The following is a 12,892-nucleotide window of genomic DNA, read 5'->3' as shown; positions in this document are numbered from 1 at the left end:
GCATTGTGACGTCACAAGCTTAGTACTACCCATTTATAGATGTCACTTATTTAGATTTAGTAGTAAAGACAGGACTTTGTTTTTACTTAGAAAGCTGATGCACATTATTTTATCATTTAATCAATTGCATTTACTATTCTGTTTGCACATTATAATCGCTGTTCACCACTATAAACAAACATTTGCTATTCTGTTTATGTTTAAAACTCTGTTCGCAGTGCTCTGATCTGATAAGTGTATATATTTATTTACTCAATGATTATTTACAAGACTTATTCATTCTACTATTTTATGATTACTTTATGATAGATAGGACTGTGTTTTTACTCGCAAAGCTGTTGGACTTTGTTTTACTCATCTAGTATTTTATCATCTCATTTTACTATTCTGTTTACGTTTAAAAATCACATTCTAGTGCATTCATTGCCACAAAAAAAATTTGCCAAATTTTGAAGGCCAAAATAGTTTAGCACCAACTTATCCCGCTTATGGAATTTTAGCCATATTGTACATTAGTGCAGCATTTATTGAAAAATTTTCATTCAGTTAAAATTCAGTAACATTACTACTTTAATTATTAAGGAAATAATCAACCATAACTAGGGAAAATGTTGGTTTAGGTTGGGAAAAATGATAATGAAGGAGAGAGCATTATTATCTGCTATCTTGGGACCTCCAGGTCCCTAGTTATGCTCTGATTTTTACCATATCAAATGCATGCGCTTGCTAAATGGTTGTGGTGGTATGTATCTCCATCTGGAAGTGCATATGCATTTCCAGCAACTGCAGTAATGAAAGCTAATCTTGGTTTAGCTTTCGTTACTGCAGTTGCTGAAAATTCTTATTTAAAGGCCTTCCTTAATGGAACCAGTCTTGAAAATCAGAAATGCTGCATTGTGTTTGCTTAATGCTTCTGTGAATGCAGTTAGTGCTTTGATTAGTGCAGTGGTTAGCGATGCTGCCTGTCATACCGATAGGCTTGAATTCTAATCTTGGAAAGAGCATTGATGCTTGCAAGAGTGTAGTATCTTGGTGGACTAAAAATCTTCTAGAGTGGTTTGGTGACAGGGAAAGAGAAATGGGGGGCCCCTGGACCTCTCCAAGCATGTGTTCTAACAAAATTGGGGCAGAGCTATTGTGAGGGGACTATATCCGTATGACCAGTGGTGAAATTCTGTGTCTCGCTCTGTTGTACCTGTGAAAGCAATGGACAAGATTTGAAGTTATTGAACATACAGCCATAAAGAAAGTCTTACTTGAAGATTTACGAAAATGTGTGCTTAAAAATATGCAGAATTATGAATATATAATTTCGCCACCTCTTAATATTTTTTTTTAAATTTTAATTAATTCTTTTTTATACTCTTGCAGAAATAGTTTGAGAATGCTGACAATGGATTAGATATTTTTTGCTTAGTTATGAAATAACTAGAATTGTTCTAGCAACCGAATATATGGCATTCATTATTAAAAATTAAATTATTACATTTATTTGAGATTTTGATACTGTCACCTTATTCACTTGGCACTCTTGCAAAGCTGCCAATAGTTGGCAACTAATATTTTGCCAATTTTGATTGGGAATCTTTGTGTTAATTTGAAAGTAAAGATTTTTGTGAATGTATTAGTAAGTTTCAAGATTTTTTTTAAAAGTATGGTGCATTTCTTTTTATTTTTAATTACGTAGCTACTGTATTTACCATTATAATAATTGGTAGAATTCAGTTACTGTATCATGGCAATTTGAAATATAAACAATTTATCGTACTTATTTCTATTTCTGGTAGAGAATGCATTGTGACGTCACAAGCTTAGTACTACCCATTTATAGATGTCACTTATTCAGATTTAGTAGTAAAGACAGGACTTTGTTTTTACTTAGAAAGCTGATGCACATTATTTTATCATTTAATCAATTGCATTTACTATTCTGTTTGCACATTATAATCACTGTTCACCACTATAAACAAACATTTGCTATTGTGCTTACGTTTAAAACTCTCTTCACAGTGCTCTGATCTGATAAGTGTATATATTTATTTACTCAATAATTATTTACATGACTTATTCATTCTACTGTTTTATGATTACTTTATGATAGATAGGACTGTGTTTTTACTCGCAAAGCTGTTGGACTTTGTTTTACTCATCTAGTATTTTATCATATCATTTTACTATTCTGTTTACGTTTAAAAATCACATTCTAGTGCATTCATTGCCACAAAAAAAATTTGCCAAATTTTGAAGGCCAAAATAGTTTAGCAGCAACTTAGCCCGCTTACGGAATTTTAGTCATATTATACATTAGTGCAGCATTTATCGAAAAATTTTCATTCAGTTAAAATTCAGTAACATTACTACTTTAATTATTAAGGAAATAATCAACCATAACTAGGGGAAAAGTTGGTTTAGGTTGGGAAAAATGATAATGAAGGAGAGAGCATTATTATCTGCTATCTTGGGACCTCCAGATCCCTAGTTATGCTCTGATTTTTACCATATTAAATGCATGCGCTTGCTAAATGGTTGTGGTGGTATGTATCTCCATCTGGAAGTACATATGCATTTCCAGCAACTGCAGTAATGAAAGCTAATCTTGGTTTAGCTTTCGTTACTGCAGTTGCTGAAAATTCTTATTTAAAGGCCTTCCTTAATGGAACCAGTCTTGAAAATCAGAAATGCTGCATTGTGTTTGCTTAATGCTTCTGTGAATGCAGTTAGTGCTTTGATTAGTGTAGTGGTTAGCGATGCTGCCTGTCATACCGATAGGCTTGAATTCAAATCTTGAAGAGAGCATTGATGCTTGCAAGAGTGTAGTATCTTGGTGGACTAAAAATCTTCTAGAGTGGTTTGGTGACAGGGAAAGAGAAATGGGGGGCCCCTGGACCTCTCCAAGCATGTGTTCTAACAAAATTGGGGCAGAGCTATTGTGAGGGGACTACATCCATATGACCAGTGGTGAAATTCTGTGTCTCGCTCTGTTGTACCTGTGAAAGCAATGGACAAGATTTGAAGTTATTGAACATACAGCCATAAAGAAAGTCTTACTTGAAGATTTACAAAAATGTGTGCTTAAAAATATGCAGAATTTTGAATACATAATTTTGCCACTTCTTAATATTTTTTTTTAAATTTTAATTAATTCTTTTTTATACTCTTGCAGAAATAGTTTGAGAATGCTGACAATGGATTAGATATTTTTTGCTTAGTTATGAAATAACTAGAATTGTTCTAGCAACCGAATATATGACATTCATTATTAAAAATTAAATTATTACATTTATTTGAGATTTTGATACTGTCACCTTATTCACTTGGCACTCTTGGAAAGCTGCCAATAGTTGGCAACTAATATTTTGCCAATTTTGATTGGGAATCTTTGTGTTAATTTGAAAGTAAAGATTTTTGTGAATGTATTAGTAAGTTTCAAGATTTTTTTTAAAAGTATGGTGCATTTCTTTTTATTTTTAATTACGTAGCTACTGTATTTACCATTATAATAATTGGTAGAATTCAGTTACTGTATCATGGCAATTTGAAATATAAACAATTTATCGTACTTATTTCTATTTCTGGTAGAGAATGCATTGTGACGTCACAAGCTTAGTACTACCCATTTATAGATATCACTTATTTAGATTTAGTAGTAAAGACAGGACTTTGTTTTTACTTAGAAAGCTGATGCACATTATTTTATCATTTAATCATTGCATTTACTATTCTGTTTTTGTTTGTACTTAGAAAGCTGATGCACATTATTTTATCATTTAATCAATTGCATTTACTATTCTGTTTGCACATTATAATCGCTGTTCGCCACTATAAACAAACATTTGCTATTCTGTTTACTTTAAAACTCTGTTCGCAGTGCTCTGATCTGATAAGTATATTTATTTACTCAATAATTATTTACAAGACTTATTCATTCTACTATTTGATGATTACTTTATGATAGATAGGACTGTGTTTTTACTCGCAGAGCTGTTGGACTTTGTTTTACTCATCTAGTATTTTATCATCTCATTTTACTATTCTGTTTACGTTTAAAAATCACATTCTAGTGCATTCATTGCCACCAAAAAAAATTTGCCAAATTTTGAAGGCCAAAATAGTTTAGCACCAACTTAGCCCGCTTATGGAATTTTAGCTATATTATACATTAGTGCAGCATTTATCGAAAAATTTTCATTCAGTTAAAATTCAGTAACATTACTACTTTAATTATTAAGGAAATAATCAACCATAACTAGAGAAAAAGTTGGTTTAGGTTGGGAAAAATGATAATGAAGGAGAGAGCATTATTATCTACTATCTTGGGACCTCCAGGTCCCTAGTTATGCTCTGATTTTTACCATATTAAATGCATGCGCTTGCTAAATGGTTGTCGTGGTATGTATCTCCATCTGGAAGTGCATATGCATTTCCAGCAACTGCAGTAATGAAAGCTAATCTTGGTTTAGCTTTCGTTACTGCAGTTGCTGAAAATTCTTATTTAAAGTCCTTAATGGAACCAGTCTTGAAAATCAGAAATGCTGCATTGTGTTTGCTTAATGCTTCTGTGAATGCAGTTAGTGCTTTGATTAGTGTAGTGGTTAGCGATGCTGCCTGTCATACCGATATTCTTGAATTCAAATCTTGGAGAGAGCATTGATGCTTGAAGATTTACGAAAATGTGTGCTTAAAAATATGCAGAATTATGAATATATAATTTCGCCACCTCTTAATATTTTTTTTTAAATTTTAATTAATTCTTTTTTATACTCTTGCAGAAATAGTTTGAGAATGCTGACAATGGATTAGATATTTTTTGCTTAGTTATGAAATAACTAGAATTGTTCTAGCAACCGAATATATGGCATTCATTATTAAAAATTAAATTATTACATTTATTTGAGATTTTGATACTGTCACCTTATTCACCTGGCACTCTTGCAAAGCTGCCAATAGTTGGCAACTAATATTTTGTCAATCTAACTTATGGAACACGGTAGCCATTTTAAAAAATGGGTGTGCTGTGAAAATTACGCAAAAGAGCAACAAATTAACAAACTTAAAAGTGCAAGAAGCATCCATAATAAAATGCTCAAAGTGACATAAAATACATAAAATGACATATTTATATATTTTTATCTTACACACACACATATATATGTAGTAGGGGAGTTGAAGATGCTAATTAACAATCCCAACTTTGTTTTCCACACCACAGAACATTTAATAAAGATAATCAGAAAAGGTACAAATTAGATTAAATACAAGTGCCGTTTGATACAAAGAGGATTCTGTATAGCTTTTACCAGTCTTATCACACAACCGATTAGTGCCTAGTCGCATTTGCTGATGTATTAAACAGTCCAATTTACCACCTTCGCGTGGAAAACTACAGTTCCTTATTCTACACCTTCACGTGCAGACAGACATCTCACCACCTTCGCGTGGGATAGCAGAAGAGTCTCTGTCATACTCCTATTTCACCTCGCTGCAGGCGCATCGGTGAGGCTCTCTGGTGGTTGTGTCGCACTTCCAGATACTACAACTCGGCCTTCTGACACTTTTTCGTCCTCGAAAACACGGATCAGCTACACTAGAACATCAAGACAGCACCTGAAAATAAATTAAAAAAAAAAAAAAAAAAAGAAAGAGAAAGAAGTGTGGAAGAAGCACACCTATATAGTAGAAGTCCATGGCATCATGAGATCAGCTGCTGTAGTGGTACATCCAGGACCTTCATGGTGTCCCACTTTTTCCACCTGGTAACGATCTTTGCCTTTCCTCGCTGTTACACGATATGGACCGAAGAACTTTGGCCTTAACTTTAGACCACCTCCATACTGCGTTCTTTGTATGGCAACTAGGTCGTTCACATTGTATACTCGTGCCTCTTTTCTCTTCTTCTTGTATGTTTTTCTATTCTCTTCCTGAATTTTTAGAATGTTTTTCCTTGCTTCCTCTCTCATATCTTCTCGATCTTTCATCACAATATTTCTTTCTTCTTCTTCAAGGATTTCCTTAATCTTTAAGTCCTCTCGATTTCTCATTTTAACACCAGTGAGAAGCTCAAATGGAGAACTCTTTGTGCTTCTGCTCTTAGTGCTGTTTAAGATCCTTTGTACATCTCCAACATATTTGTACCACTTGGTTGGATCATCTATGGATAATTTAGATAGGACTGGAATCAGAGTAAGATGAATTCTTTCAACTTGTCCATTTCCTCTAGGAACGCTGGTAGTTGTGAATATGTGCTGGATATTCTCTTGACTACAGTAATCTTCAAAGTCTTTAGAGGTAAACGCCGTACCTTTATCACTTATAATTCTCAAAGGACTACCGAAAGTTGATTGTTGCAGTTTCAGCTTCTGCAATGCCTCTTGAGCTGATGTAGACTTTACTGGATAGAGCCACATGAACTTTGTGAATGCATCAACCACGGTTAAGATGTGATTGTAGTTCTTATTTGTCGACGGTAATGGTCCTATAAAATCGATATGAAAAGTGCTCAAAGGGATACTATCTTTTGGTATGGGATTCAGCAATCCTTCGCTCTTACCTCGTTTTCTGTCGCACAAAATACATTCTACACAATTTGAAATAACTTGCTCAATTCGTTTTCTAAGGTTAGAAATATAAAAGTCGGTTTTCAGCAGATCTTCTGTTTTAGACACTGCGAAATGTCCCTTGTTGTGGATACTACGTATGATTTCTAGCTCTAATGCTTCGGGTACCACAAGTAGCTCATGACCTCTGTCAAACTTGTATAATACTCCATTTTTCACTAGAAAATCTTTCTTTAGTCCTTGCTCGACTAAGGATTTTAGCAACTGGAGACGCTCATCACTTCTTTGCGTAGCTGCAATTTTGGTTGTAATTTCTCCCTGAGAACAAGTAACCATCATGACCGCGTTTCTACTTAAGGAATCCACATGCTTCATTTGTTGCCCAGATCTGTGAACAATTTCATAGTCAAATTCTTCTAGAAGTAATGCCCATCTCGCCACTTTAGGAGTTAAATCCTTCTTGAACATAGTCTTCTGTAAAGCATCACAATCCGTAACTATCCTGACCTTAGATCCTAAAAGGTAATTCCTGAATTTCTTTAGAGCTTCTACTGTAGCTAAAACTTCAAGCTCATAACTAGATAGCTTCTCTTGTTGGAGATTAGTTTTTTTACTCATGAAGTAAATGGGGTGTAACTGTCCATCATCTGACTTTTGTAGCAATACAGCGCCGAAACCATGACTGCTTGCATCTGTATGCAATTCTAATGGTGCTCCTTGTTTAAAAATATAAAGAACCGGACTTGTGGATAAAAGTTCTTTCAATTTATTAAATGCATCTTTTTGTTCAGGCCCAAATTTGAATTCTGCTCCGTTAAGAAGAAGATCACTTAGTGGTTTCGCTATTTTTGAATAATTGGCAATAAATTTCCTAAAATACCCAGTAAGACCCAAGAAACTTTGAATCTGCTTAAGGTTTTTGGGTTCCGGGAAATTTTGAACAGCCCTGGTTTTTTCAGTAGAGGGGCGAATTGTACCATCCTCAATAACATACCCGAGAAATTCTATTTTTCTTTTCAACAATTGGCATTTCTTAAAATTAATCTCCAAACCATATTCTTTGGCTACTTCTAAAACGCGTTTCAACTTTTCTAAGCCTTCTTTCTCATTTCGTGCTGGAATAATAAAATCGTCCATGTAAGTAAAATCAGTGTCATCCCGAATTAAATCTCTAAACACATTATAAATAAATCTTTGAAACACACTAGGGGACGTGCACAAACCAAAAGGGGCTTTTAGAAATTCGTACAAGCATGCATGAGTAATAAATGCCAAATATTTAGTGCAGTTTTCCTCAACTGGAACATGAAAAAACCCATTCTTTAAGTCTAATGTCGAAAAAACCTTTGCTTCACCCAAACGATCTAAAACCTCTTCTACTTGTGCCATAGGAAAAGAATCCTTAACTATTTTTTTATTTAACTGCCTAAAGTCAACACAAATTCGTGTCTTGCCCGATTTTTTCCTACACAAAACAATTGGCGAAGCATATTCTGAACACGACGGCTTTATAATCCCATCCTTTAACCATTCATTTATTTGATTATCAACAATTTTTTGGTCAGCAAAAGGAATTCTCCTCGAACGTTGAGAAACTGGAATATCTTTTAATATTACTTTCATTTTTAAGTCTGTACTGCGCGGCTTTTCTAACGGTTTATACTCATTAATAAGAGTGGAAACAGTATTGCGTAATCCTTCATCTTTAATATGCCATAAATCTGTTTCGCTGTCTGCCTCAATGGCTGCAGAAATAAAAGACAAAAATTTCCTTTCCGAAGAGACGGAATCATTTTCATATTGCGTATTCATCATTTGGTCACAACAAATCATTTTTAGACAGGAAGGGGGGAAAATACAGTCTGTTATCAATCCATCAACCATCGCTGCTTCAATCTCTTTTTGTTTTTTGCTTTCGCATAAAGAAAAAATAAACTTAGCCGTTTCCGCTTTAACTACGTGACCAAACGAACTTTTGAGCTCGATACATCCACTTGATAATTTATTCGGAAAAAGGGATTTCTTTACAACTATCAATTCACTTCCAGAATCAATTAAACATTTTACTTTTTTACCATCAATCAACAGTTCAATAAATTCTAACTTATTTCTAGCTGCATTATCCGAGTCAATCTCTAACCCAGATACTTTTTTTAGAGACAAACTTTCCTCCTTTCCTAACCGTTTGGGACAATTTCTAGCAAAATGAAATAATTCCCCTTTACTCCCACATACATAGCAAATACGTTCTGGTAACAGTCCAATTTACCATCTTCGCGTGGAAAACTACAGTTCCTTATTCTACACCTTCACGTGCAGACAGACATCTCACCACCTTCGCATGGGATAGCAGAAGAGTCTCTGTCATACTCCTATTTCACCTCGCTGCAGGCGCATCGGTGAGGCCCTCTGGTGGTTGTGTCGCACTTCCAGATACTACATATATAAAAATGTAATATATAATTACATGTATAATGTATATATTTTTCTCTGTTGAATGAATAAATGGTATAAAAATTATAATCGGTAAATCCTTCAAAAACTACACTTCAAATTAAGCTTAGTTAATTCCTTAGAATATCTGGACATTTTGCCTATTTAGTGTTCCTTTATATATTGATTCATACGAATAATAAAATAGAGCACTTGAATTAAATGTTTTACGTTTTACAGTTAGACTCTTTTACTGTCCTGTAATTGTTAACTTTGGTATTTAATCCACTAAAGGAAAAACTTTCAGAATTTTTTAATGCTTTTCATGTTATAGTATTCTACCCATTTTAAAGTTCTGTCATATATTTATTTTAGAAATTTTTTATTAAATTATATTCTTATTTTAATAAAAGAAATGTGTTTGTTTAAATTTTATGTAATTTTTTATCTCTTTAACTATTTTAAAATTGCAACTTGCTCTTTCTTTTATAGGGAATATTTCCTGCATCATTTATACATCTTAAAGCTTTTCATATTTATAATGAAGGGTGAGTGTAAAGTTTTTCATTAATATATCCAAGTCTTTTTTTTTTTTTTTACCCTACTTAATTAGTGACATGTTTTTTAGTTTTTTAACGTCATTCATTGTCATCTAAATACATTTCCATTATAGTCTATATGAAACAGTTGCCCCTGTAGAAGATTCCACAGTGAAAGAAGTAGCATGTGTTCTTCGAGAATGGCATGTCATTTGGAAGCGGTTGTATGTTGTAAGTATAAATGCTTTATTCATAAAATTATAAATTGTTTATTTGAATTGTAAATATTTATTTTTGCTTTCTTCTTGCATAATAATAAGAAAAATGGAAAAGCAAACAAATTCTTCTGATTATTTCTCAAGGAGATTCAAAATTTTGGTTCTGATTAGCTGTAATTGATATGGGGCAGCCCAGTCTAGCTATTCAGTTGTGTACTAATGCCTTACAAGTGGTGTGAGCAGACATGTCAGCAGTAGGTATATCTTCTGACCGTCTGGTAAAGCAGCCAATAATTATCATACAATAACTATTACTCTTCAGATGGTGAAAGAGGGCATGTGAAATCAATATGAAGATGTGTGTATCATATGCAGTTTTGTTTTGCATCAGGCAAGGAGGAAGTACCTAAAGGTGATTTGAACATCTGTTGTAACAAGACTGAATGGCAGTTTTAATAAATTTCTTCAAGTTAAGCCAAAAATGTTTCTTAGTGATTATTTTTGTTGAGGCTAAAATGCTGAACTGAGGGAGAGAGTGAATGTTCTGAAAAATTGTAGAATTAAAAGAGTTAGGAATAAGCGTATGGCGTGCACCTGTGTCTGTATTGCAATGAAGGATAATATCTTCTAAAGAAAAATAATTTCTTTTTTTAGTTTAAAAATTGGTGAAGATTGAGAGAGAGAATTTTGAATTTTGGAGTCCTGAAGTTGTGTTTTAGGTAACTTTTTATAATCAGTGTGTTGTTTAGCAGAAACTGCATCTATTTCTACTTTGGTAAAGGCTCTGTGTTTGAGTGTGTACCAGAATTTCTTGATTGACAAATATATAGCCCGTAATTTTTTATCATTGGTTGACCATATCCTTTGGCTTTTGCTGAGTTTAATGGATAGAAATGCAATGGGTTCCCAAACTGAAGTATGCAGTTGCATTAATGAGCTATAAAACACAGTGCCTGATGTATCAGTGCAAAGTTTGGTACTTACGTATTAACGCTACCAGGCAAAAATTCGCATAAATTGCCAAATTTGGCGACCCTACTTACGGCAACCCTACGTGTTATACATAGTTTTGTAAAAAGAGCATGTGGAGATTCACAAAATTTTCCTGCATTTTCGTGCAAATTTTTGTAATTTATGAGAAAATAGCAGTGTACATGTATAAAGTCAAGAGTGTGCGCAATGCCATTTTTGTGCAATTCTGGGATGTTTTTTTAAGTAAAAATAAGTCGATGTGTACATGGTTATGGCGAATACGGTTTTCAATCAGTGCTAAAAGCAATAGCCAAAAGATTTCCGCCGAAAAAATAATTCTGCAACTTATTAAACCCTTCCGGTTTCGAATTTGAATAAGTTGCAGAATTATTTTTTCAGCGGAAATCTTTTGGCTATTGCTTTTAGCACTGATTGAAAACCGTATTCGCCATAACCATGTACATGTCGACTTATTTTTACTTAAAAACATCCCAGAATTGCACAAAAATGGCATTGCGCACACTGTTGACTTTATCCATGTACACTGCTATTTTCTCATAAATTACAAAAATTTGCACAAAAATGCAGGAAAATTTTGTGAATCTCCACATGCTCTTTTTACAAAACTACGTATAACACGTAGGGTTGCCGTAAGTAGGGTGTAAAGCTGTAAGTAGGATTCAACTTATTCGAATTCGAAACCGGAAGGGTTTAATTGCTATTTTATATTTTAAAACAAAATAATATAAAAAACTGTATTAAAAATTATCTGTAATTAATAAATGTACATTTTCTTTCTATTCATACTTTTTTACTCAAAGTTACAAATAGCGCCAACCTGCGATAATACGTAAGTACCCAAAGTTTTAAAGTAGTGTCAGGAATTGGGTAGCCTTGGCAATTGCCTTTTTTGCATCGGTGAATGCTTTCTCATTTTCTCTGTCCTGTTCGAGAGCGTGTTCTTATATTCTCGGCTGCGAAGGTTTATTTTTATTAATGCTACCTTCCAATAACCTATTTAAGGGAACCAAAACTTGCAAAGCTGTTAAGATAAAATGTCTGTAAAAGTTAACAATGCTGAGAAATTTTTGTAACTGTGTTAAAGAATTCAGTTGGGGAAATTTTGAATGGCTTCCACTCTTTGAGTAAAGGTTTTGAACTCTGTTCAGATACATGAAAACCTAAAAACTTGAAAGATGTTACACCAAAGATGAATTTAGATACATTAGTTGTTAGCCCATAATTACGTAATCTTTTGAAAAGAGCTTTCATGTATGTCAAATGCTCAGTTTTGTCTTTGACGCAGTTAATATATCATCAACAAAAGCAAACACTCTTGCGAAACTACAAGTTACTTCATCAATGAACCGTTGAAAGGTTGCAGTGCTTACCCCAAATTGCGTTCTTGTGCTCTCAGAAAGTCCGAGAAAAGTGGCTGTAACCATTTTGTGAATATTAGAAATGTTAACTGGAATTTGATGATAGGCTTTTATCAAGTCTATCCAAGAAAATATTTTTGTGCCATGAAGATCTGCTGCAAATTCACAAATGCTGGGAATAGGGTACTTATCCCCTACTGTCTTAGCATAACTTGTGAAAATCTCCCACAGCTCTCAATTTGTTTATACTTTTTTTTAACACTATATGTAGAAGAGAGGAGTAATTACTTTTGGAAGGTTGCATGTGGCCTAAATTGATCATTTTTTGGATTTCATCATTAATAATTTTTAGCTAATTTTCTAGGCTTATACGACACAGGAGGATCTACTGTTTCAATGAAATGATAGTATTATGCTTAATCAGGAAGCTTCAACAATGAAGGATAGTTATTCATAGTAATTATTTTGATAGAATACAGAAATGTATGTTAATGATACTACAATTAATTCTGAAGTTATTAAACCAACACATTTAATATTCCTTAAATCAAGTAATAAATCTAAATAATGTAAAAAATCAGATCCAATAATGCTTGTTGATACTTTATGTACATAAAATACAAAGTTTAAATAGTGACAATCTGAGGTCAAGACCTTAAACGTTTTCTGACCATAAACTGAAACTGGAGTATTGTTGGCAGCAAAAAATGTCAGAATAAATGTCTGATGCATTTCTTTTTTGGTTGCTGAGAACAGCCTAATATCGGAGCCAGTGCCATACAAAAAGATTTTGTTTT

General features: G+C 33.5%; 1 protein-coding gene across 1 annotated transcript in view; it reads left to right on the top strand.

The window, feature by feature from the left end:
• The window catches only part of spg (dedicator of cytokinesis spg), a 267,982-nt gene that overhangs the window by 18,125 nt on the left and 236,965 nt on the right, over positions 1 to 12,892 (top strand). The window contains exons 4-5 of the mRNA XM_035372971.2: positions 9,480 to 9,535; positions 9,661 to 9,757. Coding sequence (XP_035228862.2) covers positions 9,480 to 9,535; positions 9,661 to 9,757 — 153 coding nt within the window. The remainder of the gene's footprint in view (positions 1 to 9,479; positions 9,536 to 9,660; positions 9,758 to 12,892) is intronic.

This window comes from Stegodyphus dumicola, chromosome 3 (genome assembly GCF_044657685.1).
Source record: "Stegodyphus dumicola isolate Sdum_Otavi_A_Nest chromosome 3, ASM4465768v1".
NCBI classification, from domain to species: Eukaryota; Metazoa; Arthropoda; class Arachnida; order Araneae; family Eresidae; genus Stegodyphus; species Stegodyphus dumicola.
Note: the sequence above shows the minus strand (reverse complement) of the source record. Positions and strands in the feature narration are given on the sequence as shown.